The 25,450-nt window shown below is 56.6% G+C and overlaps 3 protein-coding genes across 6 annotated transcripts in view; 2 read left to right on the forward strand and 1 right to left on the reverse strand.

Moving 5' to 3' along the window:
* The window catches only part of SAXO4 (stabilizer of axonemal microtubules 4), a 167,859-nt gene that overhangs the window by 70,078 nt on the left and 72,331 nt on the right, over positions 1–25,450 (forward strand). The window lies entirely within an intron of this gene.
* TKFC (triokinase and FMN cyclase) lies at positions 14–10,547 on the forward strand. Of its 4 annotated transcripts, none has more exons than XM_084632524.1 (18): positions 14–128; positions 898–989; positions 1,830–2,019; positions 2,337–2,447; positions 2,535–2,716; positions 3,721–3,799; positions 4,193–4,282; positions 4,631–4,725; positions 4,802–4,886; positions 4,962–5,051; positions 5,514–5,630; positions 6,159–6,278; positions 6,996–7,133; positions 7,861–7,967; positions 8,237–8,340; positions 8,546–8,579; positions 8,917–9,006; positions 9,585–10,547. In XM_084632524.1, the coding sequence occupies exons 2-18, from the start codon at positions 984–986 to the stop codon at positions 9,744–9,746; spliced, it is 1,800 nt and encodes a 599-aa protein (XP_084488650.1). In that variant the 5' UTR covers positions 14–128; positions 898–983; the 3' UTR covers positions 9,747–10,547. The 4 variants fall into 4 exon arrangements, with proteins under 4 accessions (XP_084488650.1, XP_084488651.1, XP_084488648.1 ...); XM_084632525.1 differs by having other exon boundaries at positions 52–140; XM_084632522.1 differs by lacking the exon at positions 14–128 and adding an exon at positions 184–204.
* On the reverse strand, positions 17,630–23,604 carry CYB561A3 (cytochrome b561 family member A3; the record flags this gene model as incomplete). The annotated part of the gene is made up of 6 exons (XM_084632220.1): positions 23,328–23,604; positions 23,029–23,237; positions 22,752–22,906; positions 21,905–22,061; positions 20,144–20,305; positions 17,630–17,668 (listed from the first exon to the last, which is right to left on the reverse strand). Exons 1-6 carry the CDS (start codon positions 23,509–23,511, stop codon positions 17,630–17,632), a joined length of 906 nt encoding a protein of 301 aa, XP_084488346.1. The 5' UTR covers positions 23,512–23,604.

Consider the following 25,450-nt stretch of genomic DNA (forward strand, 5'->3'; position numbering starts at 1 on the left):
ACCCGCGCGTGCGCGCACGGTAAAGGGGAGGTGCGCGCGCGCAGAGCGGGGGGCCGGATGAAGACGAAGAGGACACTCTACCCCTCCCGGCGGACCCGCTAGGAGCAGAAGAGTCGGCGGGCGGGCGGGTGAGGAGGAAGGTGGGGGCTGTGCTGCAGACACGCCCCCCGTTTGTGGATGGCACCATGCCCCCGCTACTCCCCAGTGGGTGGCCCCGTGCTCCTGTCCTCGCCCCCGGCGTCCCCTGTGGGGGGCACCGTGCCCCTCGCGCTGCCCCACATCTGCCCGACACCCGCTGTGGGTGGCTCCCTGCCTCATCCCTCCCGCCATGCCCATGCTGGCAGCATCCTGGCTGCTATCTCCGCTGCATTGCCCCGTGATGCCCCTGATGGAAGGGGTCGTGCCCGCTCTGTCAGCCCCGTGGCCGCCTGCCTCAGTTTCCCCACCACCGTGCCCTCTCGCGTTCCCCTCCTGCTGCCTCTCCCTGTGTCCCTGCCCTATAGGGACCTGACCCTGCCGGCCCAGGGAGCAGGGTTGCGGTGTCACCCAACTGTGTTTTACACCAAGTGCCAGGCTTGGCCTTTGGGTTGGGAGCATGGCAGGCAATAGGGACGCCCGTCTCACTGGAGCACTGAGCAGGGTCAGGTGGGTGTATCCTGGGATCACCCTTCCCTGCCCCTCTGCAACATCCTCTTCCTGTTGCCAGGCAGAGTTTGGACTTAGGTTGAAGTCCGTGGCCCCGGAGCCAGGATTCAGGCTGTTTTGAGTACCACAGGGCTGCTTTGCTGTCCTGTCCAGCATCCCACTCCCTTCCTGTCCGTCTGGAGCAAAACAGAAGTCCCCCCAACTCATCCCCAGAGCTACTTCTCCTATCTGACCCCCGATCTCTTGCCCCAGGTGAGGGCAGCTTTGCTAGGCGGAATCGGGCCCCTTCTCCTTGCTGGGATTTGCTCTGCTTATGCGGGTGCCTCAATCCTGCCCCCATGCAGGTGAGTCTCAGCCTCAAAGGAGGTTTTAATAGGCGGGGGGACTATAGCTGGGGCCCCATTCACACTGCAATGGGGGTGTAAATCCTCTGCCCTGCATGGGCTGACTTGGATCTCTGCCCCTCCAGCAGCATGAGGAGTACTGGTACCCTGCTATGATCGGCATCCCAGAGTAGTTGTGCTGGCTGCATTTGACTGGTCTCTGGTCCCAGGTCCTGTTCCTGAGGCCTCTGGGTCACTGGGAGATTTTCTTGAGTAAATGCCTCACAAGGACCTCTGACTTTGGTCCCTAACTGGCAGCAGCATAGCCATGCCCCAGTTGCATGGCACAGTGGGGCTGTATGAGCAGAGGCTGGCCAGGTGGGGGCCAGTCCCCATGCAGAGCAGGGCTGGCATCTATTGGGGAGGCCCAGGGTTGTGCAAGGGAGGGGAGTGTCAGCATAGAGCAATAAGATATGAGGGTGTGGAGTTAGGGATGGTGCGGTAATAGGGACCTATGAGGAGCCATGCCTCTGCTTCCCTTGTAACAAGGAACTCCCAGTGTCCTGCAGGGGAAAGGCACCGTATCCCATTTCTCAGCCCCCTGAGCCAGCCAGTCCCGCTGCCCTGGGTTGAATGGGAGCCAGGGCAGGGGAAAGGTCCATTTCTGTCTCCCCCACCAGCCAGCCAGTCCTCCCAACAGAGCAGTGTTGTTTGAGCCCCTGCAATTGTGTATTCAAAGCATATCTGTTTCCAGTAACTCATCTACCCCTAACTACCCAGGTAACACCCTCCCAGGCCAGCCCCCTGCCAGCAGCAGTGCAGTCAGGAGCTGCATGACTTCCTTCTCTCACTGCCTCCCAGGTCTCCAAGAAGCTGGTGAACTCTGTGCCAGGCTGTGCGGACGATGCGCTGGCTGGGCTGGTGGCCTGTAACCCGGCCATCCAGCTCCTGCAAGGGCACCAGGTGGCACTGCGATCTGACCTGGAGAACATTCGGGGACGGGTGGCGCTGCTATCTGGAGGAGGGTCGGGACATGAGCCCGCACATGCAGGTATGTGGTGCCAGGAACAGGGAGTTGGGCCAGGCTGGAGGTGTGGTTGGGGAGCGCGGGAGCCTGAGGGTGGGTTACCAGCCCAGTGCCCAGGAGACAATCTCATTGTCCAGCATGGTGAGTCACTAATGCAGCGTGGAGGTACAGCTGCAGGCCTTTGAATGTGGGTGGCAGGGCCCTGCTATACGGGAGCATGCCGGGGTTGGCGGTAGTGGAGGATCCTATTGCTGAAGACATGACAGGAAGCAGTGCATGCTGGAAGTGAGGCTCTCCCACTGTGGCCCCTAACAGGACACACTCTCTCTTCCCCTGCACAGGGTACATCGGGAAGGGGATGCTCACCGGAGTGGTGGCTGGCGCCGTCTTCACCTCTCCTGCAGTGGGCAGCATACTGGCAGCAATCCGGGCAGTGACGCAGGCTGGCTCAGGTACAGAAGTGCAGTGTCAGGTGGGAGGTCCCTCCTAAGAGTGGCAGAGAGCAACTGGGGCACCTCGCTTCCTTCTGTCTCCCTCAGCCGGGACGCTGCTGATCGTGAAGAACTACACTGGGGACCGGCTGAACTTCGGGCTGGCACTGGAGCGGGCGCGGGCGGAGGGGGCCGATGTGCAGATGGTGGTGGTAGGTGACGACAGCGCTTTCACCACGCAGAAGAAAGCGGGGAGAAGAGGGCTGTGTGGCACGGTGCTCATACACAAGGTGAGTGGGATGGGGCAGCCCCCCAGTGGCCATTCACTGTGCAGGGCCTACTGCAGATCAAAACCACCAACCCTCAATTACTTTCCCAGCAGCCTTGGATCCAGCTCTGCCTGCTGGAGTCAAATCTCCTGGATAGCCTGAAGGGGTCTGATCAGCTGTTCCTGTCCAGGGGATTTAGCTGTCCACATCCAGGGCCCTGGTTGCAGTGCCAGGGACTCTGGTGGGGTTGTAACTGACCCCATCTTTGCTTTCCCAGGACAGTCAGCCTGGTCACTTTCACTTGTGCATCTAGTCGGGGTCCGGCAGAGGCTTTGGGGCCAGCAGGAAGCTGTGATGTTTGGGTTACAGGCTCCGCCCACCCAACCAGGAGTCTTTGAATCCAGGCACAGAGCTGTCTGCATTGAGTTTGTTGCTTTAAGTTGTGGGGGAATGGTTCTCTGTGATGATTAGCTCTAGGCAGTCACTACTGCAGTGACTTATTTGTATCTCCTAGCAAGTAGAGGCCAGAAAGATCAGGGCTCCATTGTACCTGGTGCTGCCCAGACACAAGGAGAGTCAGTCCATGCCCTGAAGGACACGTGATGGAAATGCACAAGACAGGCCAAAGAAATGTCTTTTTTTTTTTTGCGGAAGGGACCTGGAGCAGGCAGTCTGTGGCAGAGGCAGATATTGAACCCAGGTTTCCTGAGTCCCAGCCCAGTGCTGTAGCCACAAGACACTGTCTGTTTGCATCCACTTTGTCTCATCCATGTATTGGGAGCTCTCAGAGGGCGGGACCATCTCTTTGCTGTGTGTGTGTGTGTGTGTGTGTGTGTGGTGCCCAGCATAGTTGGCCTGGTCCAACGTTGGGGCCCGTGGGTGCTACAGTAGCACGCATGCTAATCAGATGCCTTGCTCCGTGTTGGGTTTTACCCCTGACTGCAGCCCTGCATCATGGGCTCAGGGCTGGCTACAGGGAGGAGCAGCATCCTGAGTTGGCTCTGACACAGCCTTTCTCCTGGCAGGTGGCTGGAGCACTGGCAGAGGCAGGGGCGAGCCTGGAGAAGGTTGTTCACAGGGTGAAGGCTGCTGCAGGAGCCATGGGTGAGTGCTTCGGGACTCCTGGCATGGGCTGGGGTGGGCACCACCTCCCACCATAGTGCCCAGGAGCTGCTGATGGGTGAGGGAGGGGGTCTGGAAGGGACGTGTGGCCCCACAGCAATAGGGAGCTCCCCCCGGGGATGTCTCAGCCAGGAGATCTCAAGTCCCAACCTAGATGGTGCCCCCATGCCTAGATGTTCTTCTAGACCTGGTACCTGCCCCTGCTCAGCCCCAGCCCTGCCAGGTAACCTCTGCCTTCCTCCCTCTAGAGGGCTCGGCACTGATTACAGCCTGGAGTCGTTCTCCCTGAAAACATGGAAAGATCCTTCTGGCCCAGCATCCCTGTGCCTGTCACCAGCGAAGGTGAAGTTACTCTTTCATTCCCTCCCCATGCAGGTACCTTGGGTGTGAGCCTGTCCCCCTGCAGTGTCCCTGGCTCAGGGCCTACCTTTCAGCTGGCTCAGGACGAGCTGGAGCTGGGTCTGGGTAAGGAATTGCCTCCACATCTGTGTGTCTGTTGCCTTGTGCCTGTCCTGCGTTTGGCTGCATCCCTCTGCCCTTGTCTCCCTTCTGTCTGTGGCTGTCTCTCTGGGGGTGGGGACTGGGTGTTTGGGTCCAAAGGCGGTCCAGGTACCCATCACCTACAGGGCCCAGGTGCCCATGGGCCTGAGATGTTCATTGTCAATGGTGCCTAAGAATCCACTGTTTAGGGTCCCGGGTACGGGCCGGGCGGCCGTGCTGCCCGAAGGGGGTTAGGGGCCAGGGCCAGGCAGCTCCCACTGGTCACTGTTGTGGGTGCCCATGGCCCAGGCCCCATCTCTGGTTTGGAATCAGGTGCTGGCAATAGGGGTAGGAAGCAGTCGGAGGCCTTGGTGACCCCTCCTGTCTCCGCAGGGATTCATGGTGAGGCGGGCGTGCGCAGGATGAAGGTAGGTTGGCTCCCCCCTCGCCAGTCCTCAAGTCTTTGGCTGCCCCACTCCCATCCATCTCCTCCTCTCCCTGCAGATGGTGCCGGCGGACGAAATCGTCAAGACGATGCTCGATCACATGAGCAGCTCTTCCAACGCCTCGCGCGTGGCCTTGGAGCCCGGTGAGTGACCCCTTCCCCTGACCTGCCTCCGCCTGTGCAGGGCAGGGATCATACTCACTCTCCTCTGCCTTCCAGGGGCCTCTGTGGTGCTGGTGGTGAACAACCTGGGCGGCTTGTCCTTCCTGGAGCTGGGTGTGGTGGCCGGTGCAGCTGTACACTGCCTTGGTGAGTGCCTGGCCTGGCCTGGCCCTGAGCTAGTGGGGTGGGACAGGCACAGGACAGTGCAGGAGGAGGGGCTCAGATGGGAGGGGATGCAGGGGGGTCTCTCTCCTCCTCCCCATGGGTAGAGGCTGTGCCTGGATTGTGTGTATAATGCTCCCCAGGTGTGTGCCTAGGGCCCCTCGGCACTGCACCCTGGACCTCTCTGCCCTGGATTTCTGGCCTTGGATCATCCCACGAGGTCCTTTAGCTTCCATTACCCACCCCCTGATCTCCCTGCCTGGTCCTGTTCTTTGCCATCCCACTGGGAGAGAGCGGGGGGAAGAAGAGAAGGGACTGCTTTCTTCTCCTTCCCTCCCTCCCCTGCTCCAACCCCTCCTCCAACACCTCTGCGATCCCCTTGCTGGGTCCCCACTGAGCTCTGGTTCCTGTTCTGCTCGACACAGTCTCCCTTCCCTCTCACCCCAGAGGACCGAGGTGTTTGCGTTGCCCGAGCCCTGGTCGGCACCTTCATGACAGCACTGGAAATGGCTGGTGTGTCCCTCACCCTCCTGCTGGCAGATGATGACCTCTTGGGACTAATCGGTGAGGCCCTGGGGCATCGATTTCCCCCTGGCATTGGGCTAGGGGTTATACAGGGAATGGGGGCAGGGGAGGTACCCCCCAGTGCCGAATGACTTTGCTGTGGGGAAGGTGAGGCTTTCCCTCCTGGTGTCAGGGCTGGGGATGAAACGGGGATTGATGGCCCTGGGTGAGGTGCCAAGGGGCCATCTTTCCCCCACGAGAGGGATGGGAGGGAAGCGATGCTCTTGGGGTGCCAGAGGCTGGCAGCAGTGGGACCCCTTCTGGCACACATGGGCAGAGTAGCTGATGCCCAGCTCCTCGGGCCCTTGGCCTCAGTGCCTACGGTGGTGGCATCTCCTGGGGCTGGGCCATGAGCCTGGACTGGGCCCAGCAGTGGGTGGGCTGTGATTGGCCACAGGCAGAGAGGACCCTGTGTTTCCTGGCCTGCCCTGCTCTAATCCTTCAGCCCTCCTAACCAGACGGCTGGGAGCCAGACCCTACAAGGGGCTAGGGTTCTGGGCCTGACCCTGCCGTCTGTCTTCCCCCTAGATGCTGAGACCACAGCTGTGGCCTGGCCCAACCTGGCTCGAGTACCTGTGACAGGCCGGAGCAGAGTGCTGGCTGCACCTGAGGAGGGACCTAAGGTGGAGGAGCCCATCCCAGCTGGAGGTACCGGGTGGGGCTTCTGCTCCTGGTCATCGCTGGACAGGGCTCTAGGGACACTGGCTGAGGCCCTGCTATTGCCCTGCCTGCTGAGGGCAGAGGGAGTGGGCACAGTCCTGAGACGGGTAGGGGGACAGAGAGACTGAGCAGCCCTGTTATGCCTGCTGCAGGGAGGGAGCGTGGGGCTGAGGAAGGGCTGGCCATCAGGACTCCTGAGTTATCTCTTCAGATGAGGGGGGGTCGGGGGGGGGGGGGTTGGGTCCAGTGGGTAGAGTGTGGGGCTGGAGGCAGGATTCCTGGGTTCTATCTCAGCACTGGGAAGGGAGTATGGTCTAGTAGTTAGAGCATGGGAGTTGGTGTTCCCATCTAAGCTGCTGACCATCTGTGATCATAGGCAATTTACTTCTCCCCTGTGCCTCAGTTTCGCCATCTGTAGGACAGGGTGCTGTTGGTTCCTTTCTGCCTGGCTGGGGGGAAATGGGGGTCTGTGCTCCTGGACTCGCTGACATTTGTAGTGTGCTGTAGGATGCCAGGGCAGAGGGCACTGGGCTGAGATGGGGGCAAGGCTGAGTGGGACACACAGGCATGGGCATGCGCGTGTCACAGGATCTAATGCCCGGGCAGTGAGTGTGCGAGGGCACAGCCATGAGTGTTGCAGGATCAGCCCCACATGCCCAGCCAGGCACCTCCTCCCACATCTAACCAGCCCCCTCTCTCCCTCAGCCCCAGCCTCCCAGCGGGTGCAGCTGGTTCTGGAGCGGGTGTGCAGTACTCTGCTGGGCCTGCAGGAGGAGCTCAATGAGCTGGACCGCGCGGCGGGGGATGGCGATTGCGGCAGCACCCATGCCCGGGCTGCCAGGGGTCAGTGCTGGGAGCCAGTGTCTATCCCACAATCCATAGCAGCTCCCCCAGGCTGGGGCTCACAACAGGCACAGGGATCCCAGCTCGCTGGCTTCTGGGGGTGGCCTCCTTCCCTCTGTGGGAGGGCAGAGGAGCTGGCGAGCTTACGGAGGGTTGGGGAGCATCTCAGTCCAAAGTGGACAGTTCTGATCCAGCCCTGGCCAGGAAGGACCAAACCAGCCCCCTCTGGTAGAGGAGTCTCCATCCGCTTCCTGGCTACCCCTCAGTGCCCACAGCCACGTGAACTGGGCAACTTGGGGCTTAGGCACCCTCTTTGGGGGAGGGGTGGTCACCCTGGCGCTGCCTGTGGTGCACCCATTGAGAGCACTCTGCCTGCTCACTTCCAGGAACCAGCTTCATTATCCCCTGGGCATGGGGCTCCCTTCCCCTCCATCTGGCACATCCCCCCTGGAGGGCATGGGGCTCCCCTCCCCCACATCACTCCTCCAGGGTACAGGGACCCAGGCTGGCTCCCCAAAGGCCCCCATAGAGCAGGGGTCCCAGGCTGGCTCCCCATAGGACTTTGGATCTCAGGATCCCTCCTGTGCCCCAGGAGCATCCTGTGAGCTCTGCCCGGTGCCCCTCTGCTCCCGAAGCCCTTGCTATTCCTGGGGTGGGACCGGTTGGAGGGAGCCAGCTCTCAAGCCCAGCCCCTTCGCCTCTCACCCGAGGTGCCATGTGTCTCCAGCCATACAGGAGTGGTTGAACTCGACGCCCCTGCCTGCCCGACCGTCCCAGCTCCTCTCCACCCTGGCCAGGCTGCTGCTGGAGAAGATGGGGGGGTCCTCAGGGGCGGTGAGTGCCACAGATGGGGACTTGGGTAGGTTTGTCCCCGCTGAGCTGATCCCTGCCCCCCCTTTTGGCAGGGGGTGCATTATGGCCCTTGTGGGAAGATATGAGGCCTGCGGGAAGGTTGGGGGTGGTATATGGATTCTGTGTCCGATCGCCCCGTGGGAGGGATGGTATTTCATCACCTCGGGGGAGTAGGAGCCCTGCCATCTCTGTGCCCATTGCCCTGCGTCAGGGCGGCACTGCTACTGAGCAGCCTGGCGTTTCCCTTGTAGCTGTACGGGCTGTTCCTGACGGCGGCTGCGCAGCCCCTGCAGAGCCACAGTGACCCCGCGGCCTGGGCTGCTGCCATGGAGGCCGGCATCGAAGCCATGCAGCGGTGAGTAGAGCCCACAAGGCGGGTGGAGGGTCATGTGGGTCCAGGGGGAAATTGCAGCAGTGCCTGGCCCTGCCAGGAGAGGGGGGACCCTGAGTGGGAAGGGCAATGGGGCATTCCCACCCCTACCAGCAGCCTGTGACCCCTCCGCGGTGGGTCCATGGCACTTCTCTGTGCTCGCTACTGATCCCTTTGCTTTCTGTGCCAGGTATGGGGGAGCCGCACCCGGGGACAGGACCATGGTGAGTGACAAGCAGCTGCCCTGCCTCCTGGGCACATGATGTGATGGGGACTAAGCAAAGCTCTGCCCGTGCCCGTTACACTGCCACTGGGGACCCTCTTGGTGCTATGCCTGCTCCCATCTACAGGCAACACTGAAGGCAAGGGAGGCCATTCAGTGCGGACACAGGGGTATTCCCCATCTAGCACTGCCCCCTGCTGGCTCAGGCTGGCACTGCCCCCCAGTGAGCCCCAGAGGGATCCAGGGGCAACCTCTGCTCAGTAACCCTGACCCCAGCCACTTGCCCCGTCTCCCAGGAGCCCTGCCCTCACTACTCCTTCCACTTGTGTCTTGGGCAGCTGGATTCGCTCTGTGCTGCTGCTGAGGAGCTGCGTGCCCTGCAGGCCCCTGGCGCCGACCTGCTGCCAGTTTTGGCCAAGGCAGTTCAGGTATTAGAGCTCACTTCCCACCAGGCCCCACCCTTCAGTGGGACAGGGAGGAGCTAGTGAAGGGGTGGAGCCTGCAGCTGAATGGGCCCCTGAGCGGATTCCAAAGCCGCATGAAAGGAGTTGAATGTGGGGCTGTCACCCTGTTGGTCTCATGAGCAGAGTCGGGGCAGGCAAGCCCTTGGGCACCTTGAGAAAGCTACAGGAAGGGGGGTGAATGGCTCTTAGCAAGAACTGAGCCAAAGCCTAGCGTGAGACATGGGGGTGCTGTGCCAGTGGACTGCTGTCTTTGATGGAAATGTAAAACACAGGCCCTGGCTATGTCCAGACAGGAAAATTCCTATGGTGCAATTTGCAAAAGCAGGGGGTGATGGGTATCAGCAGAGCTCTGGAGGTGCTGTGGATCAGCATTGAGGAGCATTGGCACAGCTCAGGGGGGCAGGATGGAGGGGCATCGGGAGAGTTGTAGAGGGAAGCCCCTCTCCCCCAACTACTGGCTGCATGCCCGACCCAGTTGTGTTCCCATGTCCCTTGGAGACACTCCCGCCCATAACCTGCTCCCTCGCGTGGTCTCTTGGCAGAGCGCAGAGGCTGCGGCTGAATCTACCAAGAACATGGAAGCGGGCGCTGGCAGGGCCAGTTACATCAGCTCGGCCTGCCTGGAGCTACCAGACCCAGGGGCCGTGGCAGCAGCAGCCGTTCTGCGCGCTGTGCTGGAAGGGTTACAGAGCCAGAGCGGGTGACTCTGCCACCTCCCCCTGTTCCTGAGCACCTCCCCCACTTTACCCTCCTCCCCCTGCAAGTCCCTGGGGCCCTTCTGCGCTGACTTGCACACCCTTTGTAGGCAAGACAAGCAGAAGTGATGTTAATGGGAGTCCTGCCAAGAGCTGGCTCAATGCTCCTGGATCTGCCCAGAGCAGGATCTCATCGGTGGGAATGGGGGCCAGCAGGGAGACTGTGGTCATCCCTGTGCCCACTGCTCACTGGCCCCCCCAGTTCATCCCTGTTACTGGGTGCTGTGAGTGCGGTGGCTGTAATAAAGAGTCCTGCCCCAGAGATGATGGCCTGTTCCCTTCTGTATGTTAAGGAAAAGTTAGCACATGTGACTCCATTTTGGTTTGGGGCCCACCATTGTCTAAAAGGAAGCACATCGTGTACCAGGAGAAGTGTTCCTTAGATACTGCATTCCTGTGAAAACCCTCCTCCTTGTCTCCAGCCTGCCTTGACTCCCGATATCTGTTCTTTGTCTGTCCCTAACTCCCTATCTCCTGGCCTTTGATGTAAGGCCTCCCATCCTGATAATAAAAGTTACTGATGCATTGCTTTAGTACCATGCTGTGTAATTAACATACTAGTTTAGCACGAGGAATGCACCAAGCAGGGATAGGTGGTAGATAAGAAAAGGGTTTGTTTATTGGCTAAGGTTTCCGATGCACAAGGGCAGTATGCTTTGCTAAGAGGTATATAACCTTTGTATAATCTGTATTCTGGCTAGCAAGGGGGCACCACGCTCGAGCGTAATAAACTTGGTGGTTTTTTGGGAACTCTGCAGTTGTGGACTTTGATCATGTGCCTCAGCCTAGATTCAAACTGTGCGTGACCTATCGGGTATAATTCGCAGCAGTTGTGGGCGTGACCTATCGGGTATAATTCATAACATGTAGCAGCAGCGCTTGCCCACCCGCCTCGTTCTCACAGCACAGAACAGGCTGGAAAAAGGCTCATGTAGTGCCCATCTTTAAAACAGGGAAGAAGGAGGATCCTGGGAACTACAGGCCAGTCAGCCTCACCTCAGTCCTTGGAAAAATCATGGAGCAGGTCCTCAAGGAATCCATTCTGAAGCACTTAGAGGAGAGGAAAGTGATCAGGAACAGTCAGCATGGATTCACCAAGGGCAAGTCATGCCTGACTAATCTAATTGCCTTCTATGATAACTGGCTCTGTGGATGAAGGGAAAGCGGTGAACATGTTGTTCCTTGACTTTAGCAAAGCTTTTGACACGGTCTCCCACAGTATTCTTGCCAGTACGTTAAAGAAGTATGGGCTGGATGAATGGATGATAAGGTGGATAGAAAGTTGGCTAGATTGTCGGGCTCAACGGGTAGTGATCAATGGCTCCATGTCTAGTTGGCAGCTGGTATCAAGTGGAGTGCCCCAAGGGTTGGTCCTCGGGCCAGTTTTGTTCAATATCTTCATAAATGATCTGGACGATGGTGTGGATTGCACCCTCAGGACGTTTGCAGATGACACTAAACTGGGAGGAGAGGTAGATACGCTGGAGAGTAGGGATAGGATCCAGAGGGCCCTAGACAAATTAGAGGATTGGGCCAAAAGAAATCTGATGAGGTTCAACAAGGACAAGTGCAGAGTCTTGCACTTAGGACGGAAGAATCCCATGCACCGCTACAGACTAGGGACCGAATGGCTAGGCAGCAGTTCGGCAGAAAAGGACCTAGGGGTTACAGTGGACGAGAAGCTGGATATGAGTCAACAGTGTGCCCTTGTTGCCAAGAAGGCCAATGGCATTTTGGGCTATATAAGTAGGGGCATTGCCAGCAGATCGAGGGACGTGATCATTCCCCTCTATTTGACATTGGTGAGACCTCATCTGGAGTACTGTGTCCAGTTTTGGGACCCACACTACAAGAAGGATGTGGAAAAATTGGAAAACGTCCAGCAGAGGGCAGCAAAAATGATTAGGGGACTGGAGCACATGACTTATGAGGAGAGGCTGAGGGAACTGGGATTGTTTAGTTTGCAGAAGAGAAGAAGGAAGGGGAGATTTGATAGCTGCTTTCAACTACCTGAGGGGGGGTTCCAAAGAGGATGGGTCTAGACTGTTCTCAGTGGTAGCAGATGACAGAACAAGGAGTAATGGTCTCAAGTTGCAGTGGGGGAGGTTTAGGTTGGATATTAGGAAAAAAAATTTTCACTAGGAGGGTGGTGAAACACTGGAATGCGTTACCTAGGGAGGTGGTGGAATCTCCTTCCTTAGATATTTTTAAGATCAGGCTTGACAAAGCCCTGGCTGGGATGATTTAGCTGGGGATTGGTCCTGCTTTGAGCAGGGGGTTGGACTGGATGACCTCCTGAGGTCCCTTCCAACCCTAATATTCTGTGAACAGCTTCTTCCCCCTTCACTCCCCCCCCCCCCCACCCGGGGGTGTTTCTGACTTCGGGGTTACTCTAAAAGCAGCCCTGCTCTGATGCTGAACGGCGCCTCCTACTGCTGGGGCTCAACTCCCTTAGGCATGGACAGCAATAAATTGCACCAGCTGAGCAGGGAGTGTACAGGCTGTGCCTGGCTGTAGCCTCTCCCCCTTCCCCCACCCCCAGAGGATTTCCAAGCACCTCCTTCCAGCCGTTGGTGAATGAATTGTTCCCTCCCCAGGAAGCGGGGTCAAGTGGTGTCCAGAGTCCCTATTGCATGGAGGAGAAAACTGAGGCAACCAGCGCGGACGGTCACATGGTGAGTCAGTTCAGAGCTGGCACTAGTTCTGAGCTCCAGAGCTGAGGTTTCAGCCCTGGCCATGCCTCCTCATACGGTGCACCTGGGTGTGCCTGTCAGGGTTCCCTCACCACTCTGAAAGACCCCCTGAGCTTATTTCTACCAGCTTAGGTTAAAAACTTCCCGAAGGCACAAATCCTTCCTTGGCCTTGGATGGGTACTGCTGCCACCACCAAGTGAGTTAGACAAAGATTCAGGAAAAGGACCACTTGGAATTCCTGTTTCCCTAAAATATCCCCCCAAGCCCCTTCACCCCCTTTCCTGGGCAGGCTTGAGAATAATCTACCAACCAAATAGGTAAACCAGAGTCTTAATAAACAGAACTTTATTATAAGGAAAAAAAAGTAAAAGAAGCACCTCTGTAAAATCAAGATGGAAGGTAACTTTACAGGGTAATCAGATTCAAAACACAGAGGATTGCCCTCTAGGCAAAACTTTAAAGTTACAAAAACACCAAGGATAAACCTCCCTCTTAGCACAGGGAAAATTCACAAGCTAAAAACAAAAGATAACCTAACGAGCCTTGCCTTATTTACTTACTCTTTTTGCAATATTGAGACTCATTTTAGGAGAAGGAGTTTTCTGACCTGATGCTGCTCTGCTTCCCCAGGGAACACACAAACAAAGCCTCCCCCACCCCGCCCCCTTTGAAAGAATCTTCTTTACCCATTGGTCCTTTTGGTCAGGTGCCAACCAGGTTATTTGAGCTTCTTAACCCCTTACAGGTAAGGAGGAATTCTAGGCTACCCTTAGCTGTATAGTTATGACAGTGCCCAATTACCAGGGCCCTGTGCTACAGCAAGAGGGGACAGGGCAACCACTGAACTGAGCAGCAGAGTTTCCAGTGGAGCACAGGAAAGCCATTGGTTGTGGGGCTGTGCTCATCTGCCTCCCCTACCGTGGCACAGAGAGCCATAGCTGAGCTGTGGCAAGACCCTGCCTAGGGCGCACAGGTCCTCTTGTTACCAGGAAGCTGGTGACAGATGGGAGGAAGGGGGTGGCACATGAAAAGATTTACATCTGTCTGAGCTTGGCTAAGGGTTGCTGGGGCCACATGCACATGCTTCAGCAGCTGTAACGGCTACTTCACTGTAAGCACAGCACAGGCTTCTGCCACCTGATGGTGAACGGGCTTGAGCTCTTCCTGCTCTCCCCCTGCAGCTTTTGGGTGAGGCAGTACTGAGGAGGGATCTTTGTGTGTTCTCCACCTCCTCCTAGCAGGGGTCTCCTCTCTCTGTGCCTTCAGACTGCTCCTGGGGTGGGGACCCTGCCCCACTCTTCAGTTCCCCCTTCCTGTCGGGCAGAGAGCCAGGCTCCCCTGTGTATTTGTTCAGCACTGCCTGGGCCGTGCGGGAGTTCCCCTGGCATGTCAGGGCTATGAATTCTCAAGACAGCAACTCAGCAGGTTTGGGGAGGGATGTGGAGGGGGGCAAGGTATGGGGGGGGGGGTCTCTGCATATCCTGGGGCTGGGTAGAGAGGAGGGGGCAGGGGCTGCGAGTGGGAAGCACTGGGATGAAAGAGCAGAATGAGGCCGTGTCTCAGCTTTGTAGGGAGATCCAATGGGCTGTGGAGGCCAACTCCCTACACTAGCTGAGTGCAGTCCCTGCAGAGGAGCACACAGGGTCAGTCTTGCCCTGGCAGGGGTAGGTGACTGGGGAGCTCATTGCTCCCCACCATGACATGTGTTGTGCAGGAGGTCAGACTAGATGATCATAATGGTCCCTTCTGACTTAATCTATGAATCTGTCTCCACTCCCTGTTGACCCTTCATGGCTACTATGCAAACATTTTATGCTTCATAACAGCTCTTTTGCTGGGGTTTTGTTTATTCCTCAGCCCCAGCCTGTTACACCATGTGTTTCAGGCTTTGCACCTCCTCAAAAATAGTTACCACCTGCCCTCTCTTCAGGCTTATGGTTACTTTAACTCCATGCCTCTGCCCTCCCTAGCCTTACCCTGCTGAAGGGATCACACTGCTCCCCACAGCTCGGTACTGTTTATTCCCGCCCTGCAGGGCCTAGCTTTGTGCAGAGGGGCCCTTATCCTCCCTAGATATAGTCCTGAGCAGGTGTTGCTCCATCCCTCAGCAGGCTGCACCTGTTTAGTCTTCAGGGATATTGGACCTTCATTTAAGGGGCCAGCCCCCTGAGATAGGGAAGTCCCCTGCTCCAGGCCCTCTATCTCTGTCACGTGAATCAAGGGCAAGGGGGAAGAAGTACTGAGGCCAGGCATAGGTCTCATTCCACAGATCTTGAGCTGGTTATTCCAGCCCAATGTACCACCGTGAAACCTGCCACAAGAGAAACCTGCTCAGCCAATGTGCCCTGGGAGAGCAGGAGCTGGCATCAGCCCAGCTGCACAGGCCACATAGCGCTTCTGGAGGATTGCCCCATTACAAGGGCTATCTCCCCTCCACCACACCTATACACCCACCCAGCAGGCAAGGCTTGCAGGCTGCTAGGGGATCATGAAACAGGGCGAAGTGCTGCCAGTGTGTGGTGTGCATTGTTGTGAATCCAACCAGGCAAGGGCTGCTTCCTGGACCATGGACCAGCAAGGGCCCAGCACATGGAGGGACCAGCTGGATGACGCCACAGGCAAACACTGCACCAGCTGGGGGAAGGGTTGGAGCTGACTAGAGTCCAGAACTAGGCTGAAAGGGAGTGGCAGGGAGATTATCCTTTTCCTGGGTCAGCACAGAAGGGAGACTAGCTTTTACCTGCCAGAAGCAGTTCTTCTGGCTGCTGGCACAATTCATAGCTCCAGCTAAGCCATGACATGGCAGCATTGCTGGGGGTGGGAAGGGGTTTGAGACATGAGCCCAGGTAACTAGCACAGGGGAAAGTGAGCAACCAATGTGCTGGAATTAAAGCAACAAGGAAATCCAGCTCTGAGCAGGGCTGCAATACACACACACACCCTTCCTCTCTCCTGGAACAAAGTTTGCAGACGAGCGCAGGGCATATGAGGCAAAGGGCTAATTCATCAAGCCAACAGATCAGAGCACCCTGCTGGCGGCACCAGCCAGTTTATGGAGTTGAATGGCTAAAAGGGGTATCTTTACCCTGGCAGCCTGCACCGCTAGGCTCTTTGTCTTGCCTCGCTCTGATGAGCCGGATCAGTAAGGGTGTCCTTGCTCCTAGACTGCTCGAGCTCGCTGGGGGAAATGTACCTGAAAGGCCAACCTCCCTCTTGCCTTTGCTGCACTCCAGCTGGTTACTCCCAGCACTAAGCAAATTGAGCAACAGCTGGTTTTTAGGAGGCTGTTTCCACCTCTCCCCCGAGTAGACACCCCCTTGACTCCAATTCCAAAAGGATACCATTTATTAAACAAAGGATAGTACCGCCACCGAGGCCTCAACATTTCAGAATAGCCTATTCAGGTTCCCAGCAAGACATCAGAAGTACCCCAGCTATTAATATGGCTAATGCTAGAGATAGGAAACAAAACCCTGGAGAAGCCACACACTTCAGCCAAGCTTATGAGAGAGACACACACACACAGCAGGCTGGAAATACACGTCCCAGCTTGGAGCTTTAAGTTATGAACTCTATTAGCAAGGACCCAGCAGCCAGCTCCCCTCCCTGGAGTTAGGTAGATGTCCTGGCTACATCCCATGAGCTATCTTTGCAACGGTCACTCTAGTTCATTCCCGTAAGCCCCAGTACTCAATGGGATGATGCTGGATTGCACTCTGCCTCTCCTGGGTACAGGAATAGCTGCTCCAATTGCTCCCACTGTCTGCTTTGGCCTCCTTTTTTCCCCTTCTGCCCAGGGCCACCAGATTTTTTCAAGGTTGTCTACAGAGCTGGTTGGACATTTTCCACAAACCATGTCAATCAGCTCTTTCTGATGGAAAAAATTCAAAGCATTTTGGGGAATGCCTGGAGTTAGCTGGACATCTGGGAGAAATCATCCCTGTCAGACGTTTCACTATTCTAGGTAACAAGCCAAATTGAAGCATTGCCCCATTGAAACAAAAGGTGTTGAGAGAGTCAAACTGAAATCCTCACTGTGCTGTGTGTCACACAGGGTCCCGCCGCCAATTTAGCATCCCAGCTCAGGACAAAACCAGAGATTTGGAAGTCTGAGAATTTCCCTGGGGACAGAAAACTCAAATTCCAACCAGCTGTAGCTGCATTCCACCTCTCCAGCAGGGTGTACTGAGCCTCTGTCTGAATGCTATCAAACCCCCTGGGCTGGGAAGGCAGCTTCTCACATACAACAAATACATTTAATTACCTCTCTCTGGAAACACTTCTAATGAAGCCTCTAGTATCTTCCTACAATCTCAGCTTGAGCCACGTGGGCTCACTCCCAATTTATCACAAGAGCACACGCCCCAAGAAGAACTCATAGCCATAGAGGACAGGAAGGGCCACCTGTCCCGCTCCCCTGCAATCAGTCATGGGGAAATATTCCCCATTGAGTCATCCATACTCCCTGTCTGCCTTCTCTTGGGCACTGAACCCTTCCCACAATGTCCCTACCTGTTACACCATGTGGGGATGGGAGGGATTAATACCTGGCTCTAGACCTGGTGAACAATTTAGCCCTAATCCTGTACATGAATCCTTAAACCAGAGTGAAGTATCTGCTTCGTGGGGACCCCTCAGCACCCCTGACAGATTCAGTGCCCAGAATGGACAGTATCTTGTCTCAAAGCTTCTGAGCAGCTAGTGGCAGATGCCTCCAAAGGATGCATAAGCTACGAGTCCATTGTCATAAGTGCTGGCTGGGTCAGGCAACAGAGCAGTGAGTGTCCATTGTGCAGTCCCCAAATCACACCATGCCAATGGTAGCACCTAGGCACTGGGAGGAGATACAGCTCGTGGTACCTGCCCATGCTGAGCTGGGACCTGGGAGAGTCCAGCCATGAAGACTGTGAATGGGCCAGGCATTAGAGAGCCTCCAGGCCCAAGCACTTAGAAATTCTTGCTGGGGTAGCTCTCAGTGCTACTGAGGCCAGAGCCAGACACCCCAGGTGAGGTAGGAAAGGCAGCCTGGGTGTAGGACCATGCACGGCGGAGCTGTGCTACAGCCCCACAGACGGCAATACAGCCTAGATCCAAACGGAGAGCTGCACGTGAGTGGATTCTGAGCCTGGGCTGTTCTACTAGTCAGAGAAGCTCAGTACAGAGTTTATCTGTGGATCCTGAGCAAAGGAGGGGCAGAGGAGTGAACAGCATGGTCCCAGACAGCTCCTCCCACCTTAGCATCCCCAGGGCAGTCAGGGGCACTGCAGCCAGACTCCCTGGCCCACCCGAACATCACAGCAATGCACGGACAACAGCTTCCTGCTCTGAAGCCCTCTCCTGGCAGGAGGAAATGTAACTACTTTCTTCACTCAAAGAGCTGGGACAACAGCTCCCCAGGAAGGGAGAGGGAGTATGACCAGGGCTGGAAGCAAACCTCATGGAGAGCAAATGCTCTGAGCTCTAGCAGAGGCTCTCCCAGACTTGCAGGGCACAGCATCAGAGAGCAGAAGTGGGTGGCAGAGCTAGGCAGGCATTGGGAAAGGGAAGCTGGCTGGAGCTTGGCACATTAATGCCCCGGGCACATGCACGCTGCTACAGCTGAGCGGCCAACACAGGCTCCTTACACACAACCCGCCTCCCTCCTGCAGAGCCGGTGCCAGGGCAAGCGCCACGAAGCAGGCTTTTATTTTAGTTCAGGCCACTTGATCTAGGCCAGAGCGTCAGCCAGGGCCCCTAAGGCACAGCAGCACAATGGCAAGAGGGGCCAGGGCTGCCTGGTGAATCCCAGGAAGCAGCAGCACGTGCAGGAACCCAGAGCAGAACGCAGGGGAGTGACGAGAGCAGCCGGGTGGAAAGGGAGCACGGAGAGTGCCTCCTCCCCTCCGTTCCGCACTGGCCAGGCTCCAGAGACGGCTTAGTGCCAACAGCAGGAGCACCGAGCTGCCCTTCTCGCCGGAGAGTCTGGGCAGCAGCTCCTCTTCCGGGCGGCTGCTTCACTTGTCCTAATGGAGCAGGGGTTGTGGAGAAAGAGGCCGTGAGCAAGGCACCCTCCTTGCCCAGAACTGAGTCGCTCTCAGCACCACAGCCCACCCCCATCTTGCTGCACCACCAGAATGGCTCCAGAACCACACTGGCCTTCAGTGCCACCATCCTGCACTGGACATTCATAGAATCATAGAATATCAGGGTTGGAAGGGACCCCAGAAGGTCATCTAGTCCAACCCCCTGCTCAAAGCAGGACCAATTCCCAGTTAAATCATCCCAGCCAGGGCTTTGTCAAGCCTGACCTTAAAAACCTCTAAGGAAGGAGATTCTACCACCTCCCTAGGTAACGCATTCCAGTGTTTCACCACCCTCTTAGTGAAAAAGGGTTTCCTAATATCCAATCTAAACCTCCCCCACTGCAACTTGAGACCATTACTCCTCGTTCTGTCATCTGCTACCATTGAGAACAGTCTAGAGCCATCCTCTTTGGAACCCCCTTTCAGGTAGTTGAAAGCAGCTATCAAATCCCCCCTCATTCTTCTCTTCTGCAGGCTAAACAATCCCAGCTCCCTCAGCCTCTCCTCATAACTCATGTGTTCCAGTCCCCTAATCATTTTTGTTGCCCTTCGCTGGACTCTCTCCAATTTATCCACATCCTTCTTGAAGTGTGGGGCCCAAAACTGGACACAGTACTCCAGATGAGGCCTCACCAATGTCGAATAGAGGGGAACGATCACGTCCCTCGATCTGCTCGCTATGCCCCTACTTATACATCCCAAAATGCCATTGGCCTTCTTGGCAACAAGGGCACACTGCTGACTCATATCCAGCTTCTCGTCCACTGTCACCCCTAGGTCCTTTTCCGCAGAACTGCTGCCTAGCCATTCGGTCCCTAGTCTGTAGCTGTGCATTGGGTTCTTCCGTCCTAAGTGCAGGACCCTGCACTTATCCTTATTGAACCTCATCAGATTCCTTTTGGCCCAATCTTCCAATTGGTCTAGGTCCTTCTGTATCCTATCCCTCCCCTCCAGCGTATCTACCACTCCTCCCAGTTTAGTATCATCCGCAAATTTGCGGAGAGTGCAATCCACACCATCCTCCAGATCATTTATGAAGATATTGAATAAAACCGGCCCCAGGACCGACCCTTGGGGCACTCCACTTGATACCGGCTGCCAACTAGACATGGAGCCATTGATCACTACCCGTTGAGCCCGACAATCTAGCCAGCTTTCTACCCACCTTATAGTGCATTCATCCAGCCCATACTTCCTTAACTTGCTGACAAGAATACTATGGGAGACCGTGTCAAAAGCTTTGCTAAAGTCAAGAAACAATACATCCACTTGTTTCCCTTCATCCACAGAACCAGTAATCTCATCATAAAAGGCGATTAGATTAGTCAGGCATGACCTTTCCTTGGTGAATCCATGCTGGCTGTTCCTGATCACTTTCCTCTCATGCAAGTGCTTCAGGATTGATTCTTTGAGGACCTGCTCCATGATTTTTCCAGGGACTGAGGTGAGGCTGACTGGCCTGTAGTTCCCAGGATCTTCCTTCTTCCCTTTTTTAAAGATTGGCACTACATTAGCCTTTTTCCAGTCATCCGGGACTTCCCCGGTTCGCCACGAGTTTTCAAAGATAATGGCCAGTGGCTCTGCAATCACAGCCGCCAATTCCTTCAGCACTCTCGGATGCAACTCGTCCGGCCCCATGGACTTGTGCACGTCCAGCTTTTCTAAATAGTCCCTAACCGCCTCTATCTCCACAGAGGGCTGGCCATCTCTTCCGCATTTTGTGATGCCCAGCGCAGCAGTCTGAGAGCTGACCTTGTTAGTGAAAACAGAGGCAAAAAAAGCATTGAGTACATTAGCTTTTTCCACATCCTCTGTCACTAGGTTGCCTCCCTCCTTCAGTAAGGGGCCCACACATTCCTTGGCTTTCTTCTTGTTGCCAACATACCTGAAGAAACCCTTCTTGTTACTCTTGACATCTCTGGCTAGCTGCAGCTCCAGGTGCGATTTGGCCCTCCTGATAACATTCCTACATGCCCGAGCAATATTTTTATACTCTTCCCTGGTCATATGTCCAACCTTCCACTTCTTGTAAGCTTCTTTTTTATGTTTAAGATCCGCTAGGATTTCACCATTAAGCCAAGCTGGTCGCCTGCCATATTTACTATTCTTTCGACTCATCGGGATGGTTTGTCCCTGTAACCTCAACAGGGATTCCTTGAAATACAGCCAGCTCTCCTGGACTCCTTTCCCCTTCAAGTTAGTCCCCCAGCGGATCCTGGCCATCCGTTCCCTGAGGGAGTCGAAGTCTGCTTTCCTGAAGTCCAGGGTCCTTATCCTGCTGCTTACCTTTCTTCCCTGCGTCAGGATCCTGAACTCAACCAACTCATGGTCACTGCCTCCCAGATTCCCATCCACTTTTGCTTCCCCCACTAATTCTACCCAGTTTGTGAGCAGCAGGTCAAGAAAAGTGCCCCCCCTAGTTGGCTCCTCTAGCACTTGCGCCAGGAAATTGTCCCCTACGCTTTCCAAAAACTTCCTGGATTGTCTATGCACCGCTGTATTGCTCTCCCAGCAGATATCAGGAAAATTAAAGTCACCCATGAGAATCAGGGCATGTGATCTAGTAGCTTCCGTGAGCTGCCGGAAGAAAGCCTCATCCACCTCATCCCCCTGGTCCGGTGGTCTATAGCAGACTCCCACCACTACATCACTCTTGTTGCACACACTTCTAAACTTAATCCAGAGACACTCAGGTTTTTCTGCAGTTTCGTACCGGAGCTCTGAGCAGTCATACTGCTCCCTTACATACAGTGCTACTCCCCCACCTTTTCTGCCCTGCCTGTCCTTCCTGAACAGTTTATAACCATCCATGACAGTACTCCAGTCATGTGAGTTATCCCACCAAGTCTCTGTTATTCCGATCACGTCATAGTTCCTTGACATCACCAGGACCTCCAGTTCTCCCTGCTTGTTTCCAAGGCTTTTTTTTCAGATTCCTGTCTGATCTCTGCCCCTGGCTGAGCCGCCGGTTTCCTGGCTCTTGTCACATTAGCAGGTGTCTTCCCACGCAGATCACCGGCGAGTTGACTCGTTATTTCTTGCCCATGTTTCTAATCTCATCTCCCAGCCTTCCCCTACCACCCCTCCCCTGACTCCGAACCCCTCAGCCCCACCCCCGCCACACATCACCTCCATATTGGTGCACATAAAGTTAATTCCGGATGTAAAAAATTAGAGGAAATGTTGCACCCACTCTTTTCCTCCCACATCCACCCTAAACCTGGCCTTACTGCAACACCCCACATGCCCAACTCCTCCCTGATCCCCAATCCCACGGCAACCCCTCCTGCCCATGCTGCTACTCATCCACACAGCCCATGGCCTGGGCCACCAGCAACGTGGACTCAGTACCTGTTGGGCCTCCAGCGACTCTGACTCTGGGCGCTTCCAGGCCGGCGTGGCGAGAGCCCACAGCACCAGCAACCCAAAGACCAAGATCAGCATCCCCAGAAAATTGGCAAACCAGGCCTCAGGGGGGAGTCTGGCGTAGGGAACCGTCTTGTTCGTCCTGAAAGGGAAGAGATGGAGCCACCGCCTTCATTTGGAGCCAGTACCAGTGCAAGCAGCCTTGCCCCTTACAATCCCAGCTCCCCCTGGAGAGCCTCTGGGTGGGGAAACCCTGCCAGCACCCCCCTCAGATAGGTGGGGAGGGATCTCTCCCACATCCTGGAGCAACCATTGGATCCTGTGAGATCCAGCCATGCCTCAACCCATCTCCAAAGCAGGAAGTTCTAGCCCCTTCCCTGGGCACCTTGCCCAGTCATCTTCACCACCCACTCCTGCCCGTAACAGCAGCTCCCAAGGTCTCGAACAGCTACCTAAAGCTGGGTATGCTTCCCAAGTCTCCCCGTAGTAGTCCTCTCTGCACCAAGCCTGCCCAACCCTTAGATCTTCCCTTCTGGGGCTGTCACCATTCAGCCGCTTGCTGGCATCTCTCAGTCACACAGCGGGTATGTGTGGTGGGAGGAAGTGACCCTACCCATGCTTGGGGTGACCCCAGACTAACGTAAGCCAAGAATGGAAGACGGGTGGGTTACTGCCCTGTTCTGTGCACTCCCCCGAAGCTCTGGTATGGGCCACTGTCAGAAACAAGACACTGGGCAAGAAGGACCCTGGTCTGGCCCAGCTCTTAGGAGTGATGGAGGAAGCTCTAGGCTGAATGGAGACCCACACACCTCACACCAGCTCTGGCACTCACAGACTGAAGAAGAGCTTCTCGTTGATGCCGGAGATGGATGCTGCCATGGCCAGCGCGAGGATGGTGGAGCCAAAGAAGACATGAATGGGCTTGTAGATGATCCGCAGCCAGGCAGGGGACCAGGGTAACAGGAAGGCAGCGAACCCCATGAGCCACTAGGATGGGGGAACAAGGAAGAGTTCGGAGCACAGCGGATCAAGCCACGGCACAGGTAGCCAACAGCAAGAGGGAGAGCGGGGGCAGAGCTGGGCATCAGAGGGGGAGGCTGGGCACCCACCTGGCAAGAGAAGAACAGCACAGCCGTCAGCCCCAGCCAGCTGTGCAGCGAGTACATGTTGGGGGTGCCCGTGGCATTGTGGAACCTGAAGACGGCGACGAGCCCCAGCACGACCAGGACAAAGGCTGTCAGGGTCAGCGCCGCGTGCAGCAGCTTCCACGGGAGCTTCCTGCCCTCCCAGGAGCTGGGCACCCGGTACACCAGCACTGCTGCAGGGGAGAGAGACTGGCACACTCAGAGCAACTCCTGTATCCACGTCCCAGCCCCCGACGCGCCACCCAGGGACAGCACCCACTTACCTGCCCCATACAGCACCAGCATGCCTGTCACCATGAAGACCGGGTGCCAGTTAAACATCTTGGTGGAGCCATCCCAGGCGAAGCCTCCGCGCCAATGGTGGGACCAGAACCCTGTGAACACCACACACAGGAACCCCAGGGTGCCCAGCAGGGCCGCGAAGGGCAAGAACTGGAAGGTGGGCATCACTCCAGCAGCAGGGACTGCACGTGATGGGGAAAATACCACACCAGCTGATTGTACTGCCCAGCCTGTGCCCTGCTGCACGCCGAGCAAATCGCTGCCCCCCACACCAGACCCTGCACAGCCCACTAGGCTCTGCTGCCTCTCCCCCACCCTCCCTTCCGCTGGGCTCCGTCCACCCCTCACCTGCCCACCCTCCTCTTCCTCCGCCCGGCTCCATCCGCCCCTCCCTTTGCTGGGTTCCGTCCGCCCCTCGCCCTCTGCCGGGCTCTGGCCACCCCTCGCCCTCCCCTCCGTCCATCCCTCCCCCTCCACCAGACTCCAGCTGCCTCTCCACTGGGCTCCACCACCCACTTTCCCTCCTTCGCTCTCCAGCAACCCCTTGCCCGCCCGCCCGCCCACCAGCCATCCCTCCCTCCCTCCCGGCTCCGGCTGCTGCTCCTCATCTACCCTCCCTCACCTCCACCAGCCTCTGCCAGCTGCTGTCAGCCAGTGCCCTCGTGTCTCAGAAGGCTGGTTATAGAACCAGGAGCGGGCGGAGCCCCAGAGTTCATCAAGCTGGATCAACAGCTGCTTTAAGCGCAGCCTTAAGTAACAAGCTACAGGTGGGTGGGGAGGAGTAGCCGACTGCCCTGAGCCCAAACAGAACGGATCCTGCTGGTTGGGAGCCAGCAGGGAAAGTCCCCAGAGACAGAGATGATCAAACCCCTGCAGCCAGAGCTCAGAGGGAAAGAGAGGCCTCTGCCCATCCTGCAGCCTTCACTCCCCTTCCCCTGGAGGACAGCAGGGATCCCAGGTTCTCAAGTAGAGAAGAGCTCTGTTCTCCCCCCTCCACCCCGAGGAGTCCCTGCCCTGCAGCACTCACAGACTGAGGACCTGTGCTGAGCCAGTCAAACCCAACAGCCAGGAGCTGGGCTTTGGGGATGCTGTGCCCATGCACCAGCCACCAGCCTGACATGGACCCAGCCCCCGCAGCACCGAAGGCGCTCCCACCAGTTGCCACGAGTATCCACAGACCGTGGGCTGACCAGATCGCCGGGACCCAGCTGGCACCGGAAGCACGAGCAGTGCCCAGCAGCCTTCCCAGGTGGAAAACACAACCTGATCAGCCACAGAGAGGGAGCTACATCCAGCCCAGGGGTTTCAGATGCTCCAAAACACCACCCACTCCCCCAGCGCCCAGAGAGAAAAGAAGGGCCCTCGTCACAGTCACCGAGCCCCCGGCCTGCCACCCCAGCGGCTGCACCTGTGTTTGGCACTTCCTGTGGGGAGGCAGCAGGTCATGAGACCCTCCCAACTTCTGCTTTCAGATTAGCACTGCACAGCCGCTGGGAGGGGGGAGAGCACAGAGCTAAAGGCACCTGAGACCAACAGTGGAAAGCTCACTGTGGGGTGGGCCAGGGGAGGGACAGCATACATGGGAGTGGGGCTGATCCCCCTGCCTAGCTCAGCCAATGCTCAATCCTGCCCCTCAGTACCCCCTGCTGTTCCAGTCACAAGGCCCCTCCCAGCTCTGTACCCCATTCCTGACAGTACCCCACTATACTTTTCCTGCCCTGTCCCCCTGCACTGGAGATTGAGTCTTTAAAGCCAGAAGGGATTATTAGATCATTTAGTCCAGTGGTTCTCAAACTTTTGCACTGGTGACCCCTTTACATAGCAAGCATCCGAGTGTGACCCCCTTATAAATTAAAAACACTTTAAAATATATTAAACACCATTATAAATGCAGGAGGCAAAGTGGGATTTGGGGTGGAGGCTGACAGCTCGCAACCCCCCATGTAATAACCTTGCGACTCCCTGAGGGGTCCCGACTCCCAGTTTGAGAACCCCTGATCTAGTCTGACTTCCTGTGGAACACTGGGTAGAGTTCTTGGTGCGCCCAGGACTGAGTCACCTCCAGCCGCCAGCCAGAAGGAGCCTCGCTTGTGCTTAACAGGGT

Source organism: Lepidochelys olivacea (assembly GCF_965140295.1).
Source record: "Lepidochelys olivacea isolate rLepOli2 genome assembly, chromosome: 6".
Taxonomy (NCBI): domain Eukaryota; kingdom Metazoa; phylum Chordata; order Testudines; family Cheloniidae; genus Lepidochelys; species Lepidochelys olivacea.

Coding starts and splice junctions, on each gene's coding strand:
- TKFC (XM_084632522.1), top strand. Junction 4,726..4,801: donor CGGGCGTGCGCAGGATGAAG/GTAGGTTGGCTC, acceptor CTCTCCCTGCAG/ATGGTGCCGGCGGACGAAAT. Junction 8,580..8,916: donor CACCCGGGGACAGGACCATG/GTGAGTGACAAG, acceptor TGTCTTGGGCAG/CTGGATTCGCTCTGTGCTGC.